The 19,497-nt window shown below is 35.5% G+C and overlaps 2 protein-coding genes across 6 annotated transcripts; one reads left to right on the top strand and one right to left on the bottom strand.

Moving 5' to 3' along the window:
* The first annotated feature begins 299 nt into the window (after positions 1 to 299).
* On the top strand, positions 300 to 8,762 carry ccdc39 (coiled-coil domain containing 39). Of its 2 annotated transcripts, XM_041264202.1 has the most exons (20): positions 300 to 480; positions 1,089 to 1,208; positions 1,509 to 1,655; positions 1,809 to 1,967; positions 2,114 to 2,206; positions 2,346 to 2,474; positions 2,891 to 3,082; positions 3,441 to 3,544; positions 3,626 to 3,758; positions 4,087 to 4,281; positions 4,491 to 4,655; positions 4,977 to 5,114; positions 5,626 to 5,834; positions 6,110 to 6,233; positions 6,345 to 6,504; positions 6,670 to 6,776; positions 7,102 to 7,242; positions 7,675 to 7,854; positions 8,267 to 8,358; positions 8,573 to 8,762. In XM_041264202.1, the coding sequence occupies exons 1-20, from the start codon at positions 391 to 393 to the stop codon at positions 8,760 to 8,762; spliced, it is 2,868 nt and encodes a 955-aa protein (XP_041120136.1). In that variant the 5' UTR covers positions 300 to 390. The 2 variants fall into 2 exon arrangements, with proteins under 2 accessions (XP_041120136.1, XP_041120137.1); XM_041264203.1 differs by lacking the exon at positions 7,675 to 7,854.
* A 66-nt stretch (positions 8,763 to 8,828) lies between these two features.
* On the bottom strand, positions 8,829 to 18,753 carry ttc14 (tetratricopeptide repeat domain 14). Of its 4 annotated transcripts, none has more exons than XM_041264204.1 (13): positions 18,550 to 18,745; positions 17,670 to 17,847; positions 17,230 to 17,345; positions 16,877 to 17,076; positions 14,916 to 15,000; positions 14,700 to 14,829; positions 13,911 to 14,066; positions 13,709 to 13,780; positions 13,372 to 13,491; positions 13,046 to 13,168; positions 12,654 to 12,771; positions 11,132 to 11,241; positions 8,829 to 10,645 (listed from the first exon to the last, which is right to left on the bottom strand). In XM_041264204.1, the coding sequence occupies exons 2-13, from the start codon at positions 17,801 to 17,803 to the stop codon at positions 9,739 to 9,741; spliced, it is 2,271 nt and encodes a 756-aa protein (XP_041120138.1). In that variant the 5' UTR covers positions 17,804 to 17,847; positions 18,550 to 18,745; the 3' UTR covers positions 8,829 to 9,738. The 4 variants fall into 4 exon arrangements, 3 of the variants coding, with proteins under 3 accessions (XP_041120138.1, XP_041120139.1, XP_041120140.1); XM_041264205.1 differs by having other exon boundaries at positions 18,656 to 18,744; XR_005951127.1 differs by having other exon boundaries at positions 10,564 to 10,645; positions 11,132 to 11,222; positions 18,550 to 18,753.
* Between the last annotated feature and the right edge of the window lie 744 nt (positions 18,754 to 19,497).

Raw genomic sequence — 19,497 nt, 5'->3', positions numbered from 1 at the left:
GATCCCAACTTAGGAAAAGTCATTAAATATTATACAGAAAATTAAAAGAAAAATAGCATTTAAGCTAATTGGAAACTAGAGTCGGGTCAAATAGACCCGAAACCTAATAGTAGGGTTAATGTATGGTTACATTGTGCAGAATATTTTGGCAAACAGCAGAGCAGACTGCAGCTGGTTAGAGTAAGGTCGCCCTCTAGTGGTAAATAAGCGGAGAACAAGTTTTTGTTTACATCCGGACCTTTTTGGTAACCAGGAGTGTTGCTAGGGCCGCTGTGCAGAAACATTACACAGAAGCCGGGTAGAACGCCACGACTTCCAGAGGGGGCTTCGGTTTTATTTTTACTTTGATGTGAAATATTTTACCATAACAGTTGCTAAATTATTACAAAAATGGCGAGTGAAATCCTGTCTCAAATGGGTTGGGATGAAGGGTTCGCCATTCCCGTTGCAGATGCAGAAAATAAAGTCTTGGAAGATGAGGTAAGGGAAACAAGAAATTCAACTTAAAGCTTTATATAAATACAGTAGTGACAGAATTTAAAACTTTAAATACAGTAGTGACACTGTAGACCTGTTGTCGCGTAATGTATACTTGATGTTAATATTATAGGTATTGGAGAGTTACAATTTGTATTTAACATTAAAACATAAATTGCATCGACCAGCACGAATTTAAAAGACTGTACCAGATATCACACTTAGTCTTAGTATTTGTTCATTGGAATACTAGGTTTCAGACAATTAATTTAAAGTTTCCCACAATATATAAGGATTGTAAAATCCGGAGTGGTATGACATGGTAAACTAAGGTAAAAACATATGGTGCAAGTACATCATAAAATAAGTTGGACATCAACAGTTCTCCATTGATCTGTTTGTGTATTAATGTAGCATGATTATTTTTTCTAAAAACACAAATGGCAACAATTATAAGAGAACGTATTTGAGTTTTCCACCAAGGGACATGCTTGTGCTAGCACTATAGCAGGAGAAACGCGTTGCTCAGAATGTGCAGCAAAATCTGTTGCTGAACTTTTGTCTTTCTTAGCAATTCACTGTACTTTGTAATGCCATCGTTTCTTATTCAGCTAAAAAGGAAACAAAAAGAAAAGGCTAACCTGGAGAACAAGTTGGGTGAATTTGAAGACCGGATCCATGCTATGGCTGAACACCTGAAAAATGTCAGACAGGAGTTATCTCATACACAGGTATATTGAGTTTTCTTTGTTTTTTTTTTTTTTTTTTTTTTTTTGTAATAGATGAGAAGCATGTACTTTATGTATTATTATTATTATTATGATAAAGTAGCTTGATATATGGAATTTAAGATGGATTAATCACAAGCTTTGGTTCATTGCACCACTGGGTTTGTATATGGCTAACCACACAAGTGAAAGGTGCCAAAATTACCAAATTCCCCCCAGGAAGTGGCAGCATTATTTATCTTCCATGTGTTGTTGTTTCTGCCATGTCATTTATGTAATGTACTGTATTCCTGTATTCTGTAGGCCCTTTGTAGGGCCAAGGAAAAGGAGTCTGAATCTGAGGTGCATTTGAAGTCTTTGGCTGAGAGAGAGGATGGACGTCTTCGGCAGGAGATTCAAAGGCTTGAAAATGAACTGGTAGCATTGAGAGATAAAAGGAACATTCAAGAGGTAATATCTCCATTAACACATACGGTTATAACACAAAATAGTAGTAATCTACACAAGAAAAAAATAAAAACGATGTATTTTTCTGTTGATAATTCAAAGTCCAGTTATCCTTAATGTATTTTTATGTTTCTCTTCCAATTCTGTTTTCTTCAGAACAACATTTTCAAAGCCACCCAGAGACTGGAGGATCTGAAATGCCAGCTGAACTGGGATCATCAGGCCCTGGAGGCCTGGCTGGAAGAATCGGCACGCAAAGATGAAGATGCCATGGCAATCGTTAAGTACGCCAAGCAGGATGAAGGCAAAATAAGAGTAAGCACTGTGTTTGATAAGTTCATTAGCAATGTGATGTAAAAGGCTATCAAATCATCTGTTTTGCATGAGTTCGAAACCGGTAGCTGATTTATTTAGTAAAATTACATTATGGAGTATCATGCTTTTTACTTGTCTTTTTTTAGGAGCTCACATTGCGTATAGAGAAGATGACAGTTGAAGCTAACCAGAAACGGAAAATTCTTGATAATGAAATGACGGAGACAATATTATCTCAGGTATTTAAAGTCTTTAGCAGAATTGTATAATCACATTTTTTTTTTGTTCATACAGATGAATTCTGAACTGTTTATTTGTATGTACATCTTTTGTATTTTTATTTTTTATATAATTTTAATTCTGGACTTTTGTAAACAGATTGAGCTAGACAAGATAGCAGAAGATTTTCGTAAAGCCCACATAGAAAGACAGGACCTGATCCATCAGTGGGAGAATACCATAGAACAGATGCAGAAGCGAGACGAGGAGATGGATCAGTGTTCACTGGTGAGCTTCACAGCATGCTGATATTAACTTTGTATATCTATACCTATTTCTATGATGTGCTTTTGGAATATTAGCAGTATTACTGCATATGCCATATATATACACACACAATCAAATCAGATGTTCTGTATGCTATTCTGTTTGTATTCATATACGTTTTAGTGATTATTACATTTAATTTCCAGGGTAATAAATATGATTATATAGTGTATTGGAATCCGCATCAGACGATGTGTGGGTAATCATCGGCTGTCAGTATCGGCCAACAAAATCTTAATAGGAACACTGCTTGTGTGTGTGTGTGTGTGTGTGTGTGTGTGTGTGTGTGTGTGTGTGTGTGTGTGTGTGTGTGTGTGTGTGTATATATATATATATATATATATATATATATATATATATTTCTTTATTTCTCCAAGTTAATTGCCAAGGTGAAACAAGAGATCAGAGAGAGAGAAATGGTCATCAAGGAGAAGTTTAACTTTCTGCAAAGTGAGGTGGAGAACAATAAGGAATATGAAAAGAATATTTCCAATGCTGAACGACAAGCTGCTAAACTCAGACTGGAAAACCAAGCTCAAGAAACCAACTGTACTTATTTGAAGCATGAGGTGAATAACTGCACAATTAGTGTTCAGTAGGCTTTGTAATATGTTTGTCTAGAATTGTTTGGAAGACACCTTATGATTTATAAAAAGAAAGATTATACATAATAGAATGAAGGATACTATACAGGAAGGATGTGTCTGTCCAAAATACCATTTTATACTTTTGTCCTTTAGAAAAAGTTCTTACCAAATGTTTACTGAATATTGGCAATGCACTCACATTTTCTTTTTAAGCAGTGAACACTTATAATTGGCAGGTAATAGACTAAATACATTCTATTGAATAAATGTAATATCTGCCTGAGGCTGCTGTAGTTTGAAGCAAGCACTTAAGTCATGTTTTCACTTAATATTTGTACAGCTGAATAGCTTGAAGGGGACTGTGGATAGGACCGCTACTGATCTAGAGTCAATGAGAATCCAGCTGGCCAACGTGAAAAAAGAAATTGTGGACAAAAATAACAAGTAAGAATTACATTGAAAGATGTCAACTCTTAGTCATACTTTTGTGGTTGGATATTCCTTATATTTGAATATTTTCACCAGATTGAAAACTACTAAAGAGTATAATGAAGGCCTTGTCCAAAAGCTGAAATCTGTGAATGAATCAACATTAAATGTGGAGGAGAGAGCTAAAAGAATGGAAGAGATGTTGAAGGAAGAGGAACAAACCATTAAGGTCTGCTTGATAATACTTACAGTCGTTATTGGTTGCTTAATATAGAAGGCTGCTTATTCAAGTTTCCTCTGTTATGTACTTGTAAAAACAAAATATGTTCTTAGTTGAGGTGACCTTAAATACAGGTAACTGTATATTTCTATTTTTACTTAAAAAATAAATTAACAATTTCATTTACAGGGCAAAGTTGAAAATTGTTTTAATTACATTCTATTCGACGGTCACTTTACTTCTTTTTGTTACATTTGTCCGATGAATATGAAAACCAGATCATCTCTGGATTTTTGCTGTTTCACTTTATACTAACAGTATAATTTTTGATCCATAGGAGATAGAATTTCAGTTACAACAGCTGAGGGAGCAGCAGTTCAAGAGAAACCAGGAGTTAGCCAACCAGAAAGAGAAAGAGAAGAATACAGAGGCCGAGATCATTGGGAGCAGGACTGCCCTTCAAAATCTCAATAGTAGGCTACATAAACTGGATCGTGACTCACTTAAACAACAGGAAATGATTTATGGCCAGGCACGTATACTTTTGAGATTTGTATTTCATAGTTATCAGACCGAATTTAAATCAAAGACTTTTCTGTACTAAAATGTTACATACTATTCAAAATATTATAAATAAGCATTAACCACTCAATAGAAAGCTCCAGTTCTTCTGATAGCAAACAGAGTTTGTTAAAATAATGTTATAAGTGAACGGTGAGTTTCATGTTGCAAAATGTACAGGATTTCCAGATTCAGCATCTGGGGAGAAAGATGTCCAAGCTTCAGGGAGAGTTGAACACAGATGAAAAGCTTGTTCTTGAAGCCAAGGTGGCTGAACTCAACAGCAATCTGACAGAGAAGAAGGACACCTGCAACATGCTGACAACACAGCTAAAAAAGCTTGAGGTTGTACATTGTTTCTTTGTTCTGAAACTTTCATTTAGGGGACATGGATTTGAAACTTCAGGATTTTTGTTATTCCTTCTGATAACCCTTAAAAAAGAGATTTAGATTGAAATAGGAAATACTTACATTAAGGCATTATCTAATTTACCACCATTCTAAACTAAGTTCAAGTTCAGATGTAACTAAGATAGCTTTAAAAAGTATCTTGTCAGTCATTTCATGGGTGCAGTATATGTTGCTTTACAGTGACTTAATAATGACCCTAAGTCACTAAAAGTTAATTTGGAAAGATTTTGTGCTGAACAGTAATTTTGGTTTTAGGATGATATCCGTTATGTGAAAAAGGAGTTAGATCGGACTGGAGCCGAGAAGAACGAACTGACCAGTAAAATTGAAGAACTAAACCTTTTCAATGACATCTCAGAAAAGGAGCTGAAGAAGATCAGGCTTAAAAAGCAGGTACCGTGTCTGTAAGCAGAACAAAAGTAGTGGGTCTACAGTGAACATCCAAGGTTTTAACCAGAACAAATTCAACTGGTTAACAGCTTAATTTAGTGCTTCCATTAAAATCGAAAATATGTAATGACAATAGTTTATCTTGGAACATGTGGGCTTTATGAAATTAAGCCATGTAACGTTAAACAAACAATGTAATCGCTATCAGATTGTTGTAGAGTTAGAACATTAAAACAAATCTTAAAAGCAACTCGTGCAGCAGCTTTTCCTCTAAGAACAGTAGCAGGGTGTTATTCGCAATGGCGCCAGATAACTATTAACATGCAGCAGGTACTGTTGTAGTTGTGTAACCACAGTACATTTTTTTTTTTTTTTTTTAATTGTGTATTCTTGTTTTCCCATTCTTTTGATTCTGTTACTGTATTGGTACTTTCTTGTGTTAATTATATTAATATTATGTAAGTGGCTTATAGAATTACATGCAAATGAAAAAAAACTGACATTTTCCTTTTAGGACTTCATGGTTGAGGATAACATACTGAAACTGGAGGTCAAACGTCTGCGAGACTTGCTTTACAACAAGGCAGACAACGTTCTCTCCTTAGAGAAGAGGAAACTTCAGCTGCAAGCAGCTATGAAAGAAAGAGCAGAGGAAATAAAAATTCATAGGGACATGTTACAAACACAGGTCAGAATTGTGGATCAGGAACGTCAAAAACTCAGGTATATTGCAAAAAAAAAAAAATGAAACAATACATATATGCTTTATAAATGAAAGGGTAATGTAAGGGTTATTTTGTAGTACATCATTTTTGGTGGGGGAGGGGTTGTTTGTCATGGTGTGTGTCAGCTTCCCAATCACTGGATGTGCCCATGCTTTATTTTCTATTATTTGGATTTAATAAATGTTTTTGTTTTATGTGGTCCTTCATCATTGTATTGTATGTTGATAAGAAAATTAAGATAAAATCCCCAGTTACATTTTTTTTACAAATCAGTGCAGAAGTGCAGGAGAGACTTTCCAAAATTGATAAACTAAGGAAGAGGTACGAAATTTTAATGATTTCCACGGCAGCCCCCGAGGGAGAAGAGGATAAGTCACAAGCTTATTATGTCATTAAGGTAGGTAAAATTACTTTTTCAAATTCAAATACCGCTTTAAGAAAGTACTGCATGTACTGGCAAAGCCTATACAATATCAGACTTTAGAGAGCCATTATTTTTCATTTCCAGGCTGCACAAGAGAAAGAGGAACTTCAACGTGAAGGGGATGAACTGGATGCAAAAATCCGCAAGTCAGAGAAAGAATTGAGAGCTTTAGAAAACACGCTGCATGTGATCAACAGCCGCAATTCAACATACAGGAAATCTTTTCAAAGAGTCACAGAAACAAGTATGTAGCTCACTGTAAATGCACAATAAAGCCTGGACATTCAGACATACATACAGCAAATTACATGATTAACGGACATTCATAAAAAAAAAAAAGTGATTTTGTTTCATTTTAACCACTAGTAAACATATCAAAATGACCTGGCAAGATATGCTGAATTTTCAGGTGAAGAATATGAAGAGAAGCTAAAGCTCGATGAGCTGAAGAGAGCCGTTGAGGAGAAGTACAGGTACAAACGAAGACAAATCCGAGAACTCCAGGAAGATATTCAGGTAGTTAAACAAATATAAAAAAAGACTATTTGGTAGGATGGAAATGAAACACATGACAGTTTTTGTACAGTAAATATAATTCCATTATTATACCGTAACCCCCACCCTTTATAAGTAAAAGAATACTGTGAACAGACAGAATTAACCTAGAAAGCAACAATTTTGCTGTGGATGCATTTTTTTTTTTTTTTTATATTTCCTAACCTTTGACCCTGGAAGAGTTCATACATTACAAAGAAGTACTTAGAAACCTCATGTCTTTATTTTAAATGTCACTCACATTAAGGGATAATTAAAGGAAGTAATATTTAAATGTGTTTTTCAGGGTATGAACAGCACACTTGACAATCTGTTGAAAGACGAAGCAGATCACCATGAAATGTCTGAGGAGGCACAAACTAAAATTATGAACTTGAATAAGGACCTGGAGGCTCAAAAGCAGAAATTAGAGAGAGTAACAAAGCAGGTAGGTTATACACCAGTATCATGACTCAGGGCGTCATTTTTATTGTTCATTGTCTACTGAAAGAAGCAACAAAGATAGCAAAAGAACAAGCAATCAAAGCATTTCTTTGAAGGGGGGGGAAAAATGAAAAAGAAAACAAATTTTCAATCGTTGTGATCTGACTGTATTAAAAATTACCTTTTCCTCCTGGAATGCTTCAAGTTAAGTGTAGTTCAACGGAAAAGTCAAGCCTTTAAAACATAATTACATTTATGTGCATAGTGCAATTTCCCAATATTTGCTAGATGCAACCGAATATCTATATCTGTATAATCTTGTTATTTAGGATTAGTTGTGTTTGATGTTTCACATTTTAATCTCATTAATAAGGATGCAGTTTGGCCCAATTTACATAAGCACATTTTGTAATAATTCCTTGACTTTCAACAAAAGTGCTCTAAAGTGGCCAGGGAGATTCGTACTGCCAAGAAGGGCAGAGGGGAGACCACAGAGGAACGTGATATAGATCTCCGTGGATTACGAGACTTTAACAGATCTGTTAATAAGATGCTGGTCGAAGCTATGGGGGACCAGCCTGAACTAGCAACAGCGCTCCAAATATACTTTCAACAGGTAACATACATTGATACTGATCTGAGGAACATTATGATTTTTCAAAATGCACCAATTTAAAATTGTTAATATAACTCCTACGGTTATCAATTTCTGTTTATTGACATAGAAAGGAACTGGACCAAAGTACAGAAATATTTCTGACTTTTTCAACCTTAAAACATAGCGATTATTCATTTGTGCACAAACATGAAAATCAAGTGTAGAAGTTGTTTATGTGCAGCTCTGAATTTAATTTTTCGTCAGTGTTTATTCAGATTGTGTTTAAGTAGTCAGATGGATTACATACACAATTGCTCTTCGTGATTACTCTTAATTTAAAAAAATAAAAATAAACAAACATGATTACAGTAGTCCACATTTTACTTTTACCAAGACTTATCAAATACTCTTTTTCCATTCATTCGTTTAGGCCAAGTTGCCTTTACCTGCAGTTGTTTCTACTCCTAGCAGTAGGCACAGCTCAATGCTTGCTTCTGCCCGCAGCTCAGCATCATCTGTGAGGTTAGTATAATACTGTAGCTACTAAAGTGAGCAAAGATGGGGATTGGAATTTTTCAATTGGGTGGTAATGCATAGCAAATGCTGGAAATAAAACTACATTAACCATACCACGTTTGCATGTTCTTAACAAATACTATACTGCTTTATACTTAGACATACTGTGTATAAACATTTAATACTTAAATCTCAACACACTACTGCTATGTATTTTTAGGACACAAATCTCTTCAAGAAGCAGTTCTGGAAATGCTGGTGTGCAGTCACCACCTATGAAGGTCGTTGATCTAGGATTGGGACTGTCTGTGACATCACCTCCTCTAACAACAACTTCACCCAGGGAATCTCGCCCTGGCAGTGCAGCTACCAGCAACAGTAGCAGCCGCAGTCAAAAGAGTCTGAAGTAGTAACAAAATAAATGTGAAGCAGCTATATCTAAATTAAAACAATCCAAAATGATTTGTAGAAGATGCAAACAAAATTAATACACTTTAATTGATTTCCAAAACAAAAATGTCAAAATGCATATTAGATGTCAGCATATTTGGACAGTTTATGTTTTATTATAGAGATCTACATCATCCTGTATGCAAAAAAAAGAAACAGATTTGTGGAGCATAGCCATTAGCACCATTTAGGGATAATACACAACATTTAACATGTTATATTAATAAAATCAGCACATTAGTATACAATTTGCAAACCGGTTTTTATTATTTGTTACCATTCCTGGGGAAAACGCCAAAGGGATGTTGGTGCTGAACTGCTGTTCTGTCTCACAGCTACACCTAAAACGTATCCAATATGAAAGTGCATTTTTCTCCAAACCCTTTAAAATATTTTGAGATTATGTAGGTCACATTACCAATGCACACCTTTGAGTGCATTCATATTTAATGGAAAGTAATCTAAACATTTTTTCCATGATTGATTTGTTTGGACATGTATTACCAATTCTTAGGATCATATTACTGTAGAGTATAAATGTAACCAAACACAAGAAATGCAATAGAGGTTCAACCACATGGCATTAGCTCCTTACAACATATCTGGTTTGCTACATTAGCAATTTAAGGCAATATTATTTGTAATGAACCCCCAGAAAAAAAAAAAAGCACTGCAATGTCTCTTCAGATATATTTACCGACATTTAATATCAAGACCTAAGAACAATTTTGGCACAGAAAACACAGCTGTTCATATTTTGAACCACCAATGCAAGTAAAAAGACAAAAAATGAAAACCTTGTAAATAACAGTTTCAGACTTCACACATTATCTGAATCTATTCAATTGCCCAATAGTGTAGTTCACTTGCCATTGGACAATTTGACACAGTGGATATTCCCAAAGGCATTTTATTCAAAATGAAACATTACATATTTTATTTTTTCTGCTTACTGCATTTCTCTTTTTCAAATTGAGCAATCTGGCTGAATATATTAAGCAAGTTTGATGGCAGATTCTTGTCTGCTGTCTCTTCAGCAGCAGACTCCTTACCATTCTGCGATCTACCTCTTGACTGTACATTTTCTTCTCCCTTAGGTTTCACCTTACTTACATCCTCTTCGATCTTGTATTCCTCCCTCTTATCCCCACCGTCTACATTTTTGCTGCAACTATGGTCCTGTGAATAAGAATTTCTTCTTTCGTAACCATACTTATCACACTTACGAGAATACTCAGAACCTGCTGAAGATGAGGAGTTCTTTCTATGGATTGACTTTTCTGCACTTCCATACAGGCCTTGGTGAATGCCAGATTCCTGGTCTTGCCTCTTAGAATAGTGGTTCACCTCTCCCTCTTTACCACTTGATACCCTGTGGCGAGATTTTGAAATATGATGTCTAGAATCCCCATCTATACTGCACTGACTTTTTCCTTTACTGCTACCAGCTTGGAATCTGTGAAAGGAATCTATGGAGTCTTCAGACCTATCTCCACCATCATCATTCAAGATTTCAACAGAAGATGAAGACATGGAGCGGTTGTGCCTTTTACCCTTTACCTGGGATTTCTGTTCTATTGACCTGACATTCCCCTCTAGCAGTTTAGCCATATCCTGCTTTTGAGTCAGGAAAGATGCTGAGGTGTTTGCTGGAGGAGGGTACCATTCCTCCTTGCTATCAAAGGTTTTGTCTTCATTTGAGGAAGACCTGTGTGAACGCTTCCTGTGACTGTGTGAAGATATGGAGCGTTTCTTCCTTTTCTTGGATTTTTTGCGGATTGAAGACAATGTGGAGTCGGAAGAGGATGATGATGATGATGATCTCTTCCTTTTCTTTTTCTTTCTATAAAAGTAAACAGTAACACTTATTGCAAAATACAGCAATATCTGCTCGCACATATAAACTGTGTTGTTCACATAAGTGTTCACTAGATGGCAGCACCAGTTTATTTTTGCATTCAAAAGAGTAACTGCAGTCAAAATATCAGGCTAATATTTCTGAAGATACAATCAAGCAACACCAATGAGCACACACTTACATGTACTGAGGGAATTACTCAATTGTAATATCAATAGTAGAATTATATTACAACATGTTTACATTTATGATTGTACTCTACAGTCTGCAAAATTAAGTTTGAGGCCAATTAAATATTGCATAAATCTATACTGTGGTACTTGATAAAGCTGTAGCATAAAGATTTCTCTAGTAACCCTTTATCTACAGAAACTATCCAAAATAAACAAACACATCTGAATTACCATTATGTCCACGCAAATTAAAGTAGAAGTTGGCTCCGTTTGATAAAATAAAGAATACAAAATGTACCTTTTTTCTTCTTTTAACAGCTTACGCAATTTTTCAGCACTTGTCTCCACACTTTTATTCATATCCTTCTCTTCTTTTGCTGCTTCCTCTTCTTTCAATTTCAGTGATTTCTTTAATGCAGCCAGTTACCACAGTAAAACAGCAATTTCAAAATTAAAGTTTATATCAAAACATTTGAATTGTGTGGCATTAAACCAGTTTTTTTTTTTTTTTTCAGAAAGTTTAAAAACACAACATATAACAATAGAATAAAATGAAGTATGAGGGCATATATTCCACGTTGGTGTACATGGAAGTTAAAGTGTCAATTTGTCAAATAAGAATAATTGTACAAATTAAGCATTACAAGTTTTGTCAATAACCAAATAGCACCGTTGAGAAAATGTAAAAACAAACAAGAATAAAATAGGTTCATGTAGCAGATATTTTAGATGGTAAATATTTTCAATCAGATCAAACAATTTTTTAATTGAACAAAACAAACAAAAGGAATTGCATTACCAGATGTAGTTCAAGTCATTCAAACCAGGTTTTAAATCCAGAGTCCCAATCGGTTTTGAATCAGATGTAGTAGGAGCAACAAACCACAGCAATCCAGTATAGTCAAGAAGCAAAACGCCCCAGATCACAGAGACATGTACATAAGAAAAGACTTCATCAGTATTACAGGAAATGTATGGCAAGTCTTTCACACATATGGATTTAATAAAATCACTGATCGATATTATGCAGGCACTTTTTTCAGCCAATACACACACACACACACACACACTATGTCTGTATTTACTAATCATATCTATTTATTTTACCTGAACATATACATTCGTATTTCTCCTTCACATATTATACAGTATTTGAACAAGACACATGCGCACACATTGTGTGCTTATTGTTTAAGTCAAAACATAAACATTATTCAAGAATCAATTCACCTGCAGAATTGATCACTGCATGATATGACCCCAACCTATCTGTCCGACCCAATTGTCCCTCATGCTCCAAAGAACACTTTGCGATCATCTAGTGCAGGAATGCTACAGATCCCTCGAGCTAATCTCAAAACATTTGGCTGCTGTTATGCCCAAAAAGCCCGGACTGGCCTCCCTGACAAAATTTGACGTGCAGACTTGAGTTTTTCTTTTGGTCAGCGACTGAAAACCCATCTGTTCAGAGCTGCCTTTAACTGTTAGAACTGTACCTTGGAAACTTGCAGCAGTTGACCATGGCAAAGAATATGGAAGGGGTTGCACCAGTCTAGCATCTTATTGGGGTGCTGTCCTAGTATGCACTAAAGTTCTCAACGTGACCACCATTTACTTCCATAATCGCTTGAAGGAACTGTGAACGCATCATACAAGGGGACATCTTCTTCCTCATAGTCTACTGCTGCAATGTGCATAGTTATGTTGCTCTATTGTTCCTATTTCCCGGCATCCATACACTAGTACAAAACTGCCAATAAGTAAAGCAAACTAGGCCTGGCAATCTTAGGCATGTAATAATCTATTTTGCATTGTCTTACCTGGATGTGTTTCTGTAGTTTTTGCAAAGCTTCTTCTGCCTCTTCAAAAGTCTCATCTAAAGCCAGTGCTTTTCTGTATAACCCTTCAGCAGTTACCAGTTTTTCTTCCTCTTCCACCCTATCAAATCCGGTAACAAAGGAATGTTAGGAAGGGGAGCCTCACCAATTGCATTTTGAGATATAGGCCTACATCTTATTCTGAGACCGTATTCGTGTTTCTACAAATAAGTAAAGATAAATAATTTATTACACACATAGATTGTCTTGGCAGGAGGAACAGTTCTCAGGACATTCTAACATAAATAATATAAATTACTGAAGAAAATACAGGCTCAGTACCAATGCCAACCTACATATATACACACAGACAAACACACACAAACACTACTTACTGGCCTCCTCTTTCCACTAATGTTTGGCATAAGTATTTTCTGGCATTTCTGTGTGTTGGACAGCTCTCTAACGCCAGTTCAAAGTCATCTATAGCTTTATTCAAACTACCCTTTGTAGCATATCTGACAAAAAAAAGAACACAAAAACACAACAGGTTATCCTTGACCTTGTTTAAAATGTATGATTAGTCCATCGATTTATAATTTGCTTAATTAGGGGTGACGTTGGTTTTAAAAAGGATGTTCCAATTTGGAAATTATTATTATTTTTTTTTTTCAGGAAATGTATGGATGAGGGTTAAAAAAAAAAACCTTGAAATACTTACAAAGCCCCACGTGCCACCAGTGCTTCCACATTATTTGTGTCTATTTCCAAGCCCTTGTTGTATTCGTTCATCGCTTCTACATGCCGCCCCGATTTAAAATGATCCACTCCAATCTTTACACTAGAGGAAATATAAGGTAAACCTCAAATATGCAACATACAATATGTCAGCAATCTATCACAAGAGCATACTATGCTTCTTACCATCGTACCATTAAGGGCTAAGGATGTGTAATCAGTAATATTAAACTGCATTAACGCATACAACACAAGTTTAAAAAAAAAAAAAAAAAAAAGGCATAAACTGCAGCATTTCAAATCATACAAATAACACATACCATTTTAGTGCCCAAGATGCAGACTGCTTTTTTCTGATAGATGTCGCATAATCTTCTTTTAAGAAGTTTTTGCTGTTAAAAAAAAACAAAAAAAAAAACCCAAACCTGTAAATTCTAACACCCGTAGAAAAGTTCATGAAATGCCACTGTATTTACAGTTTGCCTATGGACATGCAGATGGTAAAGAACACCATATTCTTACGTTTGCAATCCCCTCATAAGTGAAGCAGGATCGATTTCACTAATTCCTAGTTTCCCCAAGAGAAACTCTACTGTGGATGGATTCGCAAAACCCAGTGTGTGTTCCAAGACCTTCTCATAGGTTTCTGTAGTGCTGTTGGCCACTGCAACACTCCGACTAGAGTCATGCAAACAAATGAATACAAGATTAACATAATCAATTTAAAAAACATCAAATACACTTCTAGGTTTGATGGATGTCCAATGATGAATCAGCTAAATGTACTGAGCACTACCTTTTCTCCTAATGTAAACTTAAGAGCTTTTCACAGCATGAAGAGAGATTAAAGTTATATTGTTTGATCAACAGTTACGTTGTTGTTTTCCAGTGATTATAATTGTGTAATAGATTATTTTCATGCTTTTAATTGGCACCGATTAAGACGAAAATAAGGCAAGACTTTTTTAGAGAAATTATGCATAATCTTATGTCGTTTAATTGATGTAATAGCTTTCGATAACCTAGTAGCTATTCAGTATGATATTTATTCAGTATATAACCAGTAACTCTAAATGAATTACTTCTGTTAGTTCTGGTGACTTTTTTGGAGGACATCTATGTATTGGAAAGAGATGTATCTATGGTAAAAAAAAAAAAAAAAAAAAAAAGGCATTGTCTCAGCCTTAGTGGTGAGCCACATACATTACTTACAACAGTTGTTTTTATGGCATTATATTAAAATAGGATGAGCTAAATATTTATGTACAATTTAGAAAATACAAATATACTTCTAGTCTTGCAAAGTCTCACCTGTAATGGGCAGGCATATCATCAACACCTATAACTCCAAGTTTCAGGTGTGAAAGGGATGGAGGAAGAGAAGAGGGTTGCAACGAAAGAGTCAGTTTTTCATGGTAACGGTCAACGTCTTTTACTCCAGCTAAAGTGAGGGGGGGGAAAAAAACGAATGCATAACCAAACAAATATAAAAACCTGTTGTCCACCCTTTAAGTTATATATTCATACCTTGAATAAGATCTCCATTTTGATAGTATGAAAGAGGATCATCATGGTTACCATGGGTAGGCACATCCCTTAATGGGCATAGGGCCTGAATTTAAACAAAAACATACAGACATTTTAAGCAGAAGTTATTACCATATTAATATGAAAATATATATATATATATATATATATATATATATATATATATATATATATATATATACACACACACACACACACACACACACACACCCACCCACCCCTCTGGAAAAAATTGAGACCACTGCAAAATTATCAGTTTCTCTGGTTTTACTATTTATAGGTATGTGTTTGGGTAAAATGAACATTTTTGTTTTATTCTATAAATTACTGACAACATTTCTCCCAAATTCCAAATAAAAATATTGTCATTTAGAGCATTTATTTGCAGAAAATGACAACTGGTTAAAATAACAAAAAAGATGCAGTGTTGTCAGACCTTGAATAATGCAAAGAAAATAAGTTCAGATTCATTTTTAAACAACACAATACTAATGTTTTAACTTAGGAAGAGTTCACAAATAAATATTTGGTGGAATAACCCTGATTTTCAAGCACAGCTTTCATGCGTCTTGGCATGCTCTCCACCAGTCTTTCACATTGATGTTGGGTGACTTTATGCTACTCCTGGCACAAAAATTCAAGCAGCTCGGCTTTGTTTGATGGCTTGTGACCATCCATCTTCCTCTTGATCACATTCCAGAGGTTTTCAATGGGGTTCAGGTCTGGAGATTGGGCTGGCCATGACAGGGTCTTGATCTGGTGGTCCTCCATCCACACCTTGATTGACCTGGCTGTGTGGCATGGCGCATTGTCCTGCTGGAAAAACCAATCCTCAGAGTTGGGGAACATTGTCAGAGTAGAAGGAAGCAAGTTTTCTTCCAGGATAACCTTGTACTTGGCTTGATTCATGAAGCTGCCCAATTTCAGCCTTGCTGAAGCACCCCCAGATCATCACCGATCCTCCACCACATTTCACAGTGGGTGCGAGACACTGTGGCTTGTAGGCCTCTCCAGGTTTCCGTCTAACCATTAGACGACCAGGTGTTGGGCAAAGCTGAAAATTGGACTCATCTGGGGTTGCTTCAGCAAGGCTGAAAGATTTGTCTTTGTGAAGAGCGCATGAATCAAGCCAGGTACAAGGTTGTCCTGGAAGAAAAGTTGCTTCCTTCTGCTCTGACAATGTTCCCCAACTCTGAGGATTGGTTTTTCCAGCAGGACAATGCACCATGCCACACAGCCAGGTCAATCAAGGTGTGGATGGAGGACCACCAGATCAAGACCCTGTCATGGCCAGCCCAATCTCCAGACCTGAACCCCATTGAAAACCTCTGGAATGTGAGCAAGAGGAAGATGGATGGTCACAAGCCATCAAACAAAGCCGAGCTGCTTGAATTTTTGTGCCAGGAGTAGCATAAAGTCACCCAACATCAATGTGAAAGACTGGTGGAGAGCATGCCAAGACGCATGAAAGCTGTGCTTGAAAATCAGGGTTATTCCACCAAATATTGATTTGTGAACTCTTCCTAAGTTAAAACATTAGTATTGTGTTGTTTAAAAATTAATATGAACTTATTTTCTCTGCATTATTCGATTCTGACAGCACTGCATCTTTTTTGTTATTTTAACCAGTTGTAATTTTCTGCAAATAAATGCTCTAAATGACAATATTTTTATTTGGAATTTGGGAGAAATGTTGTCAGTAGTTTATAGAATAAAACAAAAATGTTCATTTTACCCAAACACATACCTATAAATAGTAAAACCAGAGAAACTGATAATTTTGCAGTGGTCTCTTAATTTTTTCCAGAGCTATGTGTGTGTGTGTGTGTGTATATATATATATATATATAAACCACATTACTCTATACAACAATACTGTATATTTCTTCTCTGTCCACAATTTCTCCAAATATAACCTTTGATGCTTTAAAACATCTTACTGTTATTTCCAGATCTTCAATATCTCTCCCCAGACCTCCGCTTAAACAGATCACAGTAACAAAGAATCCAAATTCTCGTATGGAGTTAATACGTCCGATCACAACATCCCCACGTTCAATATCTCGAAAAAACAGGTTCCTCCTGTCGCTTCCAGGGACCTCCATGAACTGTTCCAGAGGTGGCATAACTGCATACATATCTAGAAACAAACCAGTTATGACAATAGATTTTCATCATTAATAAAACATATATTCAATGGTTATTTGGTTTTATTTTTTAAAAAGAAGGATTTGTATATTCATTGAATTTTGGCAATAAAAAAACTTGTTTTAGGAAACCTAATTAACATTACCTTCAGTCTCTTCTTTAACTGAAGGGGTGCTTGACTGCCATGATGGAGAAAATAGGAGATCTGCCTTCCTTGCAATGAATTGCTGAACAGCAACATTTTCAACTCTTCTCTCTTTTCTGTGGAGGGACAAACATATTACAAATTCTGAATGCTGTGGGCAGTGCATCGTTTAATATGCTGCCACGATCCCTAAACACCGAGACGTTTCCTAAAATACACATGGTCTGTTTTTACAGACTGGATACAACCGATTGCCTCCTCATAGCAGTTTATCAGTGACGAAGTAACGCATTACTATAATTTCACTACATTTTTCAGTAACTTACAATTGTAATGGTTTCTTTTTCAGACAAGTAACAAAACAACAGTTACTTTGTTACATTGAACGGCTAATACATAACATGGAAATCCGAAAGCACTTAAACACTGTTAACGCATACCTGTATTGTACAGTTCTTGACAAGTCTCCAGCGATGCACTGGAAATCGGGGTTTTCCTGCTGCTCACATTTTAAAAGTGAGAACAGGGGATGCCCATGATAACTCACAGACTGGCGTAGAAGATCTCTATCCATATCGAAGTTTAAAGTATCCCATTACATCTAAAAATGGTTTCAACCTTTGCAAAAAAATAAAATTGTATTTTTACTAAACATTTAGTTAGACTTAAAAAAAAAAAAAAAAAAAAAAAACCCTTATGACGTTTTGGACATTACGGCTTGACTAACAACACACATATTAAGTTACTAGGTCAAACTCCAGAGTCCACTTATGGCTCAGTATCTCAACAACAGATTTCAGGCTATGATCAGGTCCATAAGGCGACACCAACACCAGTGGGATATTTACTGTATTTAAGTCCAGCAATACTATAATAACGTATTGTGTTGTGGAGCATATATAGTCGCCTTACGCAACAGGTGGAGTAAATTAATCACACATTGATTAACACAACAGTTGCATATTGATCTTCAAAAATAATCATTACTCTTTTCTTTAGAACAATAACGTGAACTGCAACTACAGCCAACTCAAATTAGGCCTCCTTCACCAAAGTGGATTTACGAAGGAAGAGACCACTCAAATGTAGCAGGTAGCCTGGAAATACACAATATTCTATTGAATGGTCCTTGCTACAGAAACAAGATCCACATACACGCGAGTATTTTATTTTGTTTGTTTTGCTCAACTATAACTATTTAACATCGATAGCAATACACTTTAGTCTCATTTAACAAACAATCAGAAAAAATAATGTAAGTGTGCAACGGCGCAATCACATAAATAATACAGCACGAGCTAATGAGTATTTTATACAAACCTTGATTGCTACACCGCTTCGTTAAACGTCCCTGCTGACAACAAGGTCCGTTTTTGCATTTATAGTTTAGTCTTATAAGACACAGCTAATAAACAAACGTATTTACCTTCCTATGGTTTGCCTGGAATTTCTCCACGCATACTATTGCAGACCGGGTGTCACAAAAATCTCTGTTCTAAATAGAAACAAGGCCCCGAAGCAAACAGTCCGAATGCCATACTGAAAACAATGTAGTGTATGTACAGTATACTGGGGGTTTATATATGATTGAAATGTCGAAATAATATGTAGAAAAAGTACAGACAGGATATAACACAGACACACACACACACACACAGATATATATATATATATATATATATATATATATATATATATATATATATATATATATATATATATATATATATATATATATGCTATACATGTATTTTCATCTAACATTTTCCAGTATAAATTTTTTATTACATTAAATTTTGCAAACATTAAAATCACCGTTATAAGAATCTAAAAAACTGCAACCTTTATTTCAATATTTGAGACAATATTCTACTAATATTGTTAAGATTTAGTGTGTCGTTTTGCATTGATGACATACTTAGTGGCACCTAATAAATATGGAATTTAAAGTTCATTCAAACTAACACGTGTCTATAAGGTGGTGTAGTGGATTTCATATCTGCTTTTGCTCTGGGGGGATTATGGGATTTCAAGAACTTTGGTACATTAGTTTTCTTTAATAACAGTTTATTTAGAAAAAAAATGTTGTAGGCTTTATTTATATTTATTTATTTTACAATAAATGCATGTACTACTTGTAACCTGCGTAGAAGACCGTGCAAAGTGAAACTGTCGTGGATATGAACCTATTTAAGTTGCATTAAGTTTGAGTGACATACTGATCCTGCGCGTTTTAGTGCCCTATTCAACGTTGATGCTTACATTCCT

This window comes from Polyodon spathula, chromosome 11 (genome assembly GCF_017654505.1).
Source record: "Polyodon spathula isolate WHYD16114869_AA chromosome 11, ASM1765450v1, whole genome shotgun sequence".
Classification (NCBI taxonomy): Eukaryota; Metazoa; Chordata; class Actinopteri; order Acipenseriformes; family Polyodontidae; genus Polyodon; species Polyodon spathula.
This window is presented reverse-complemented; position numbering and strand designations above follow the sequence as displayed.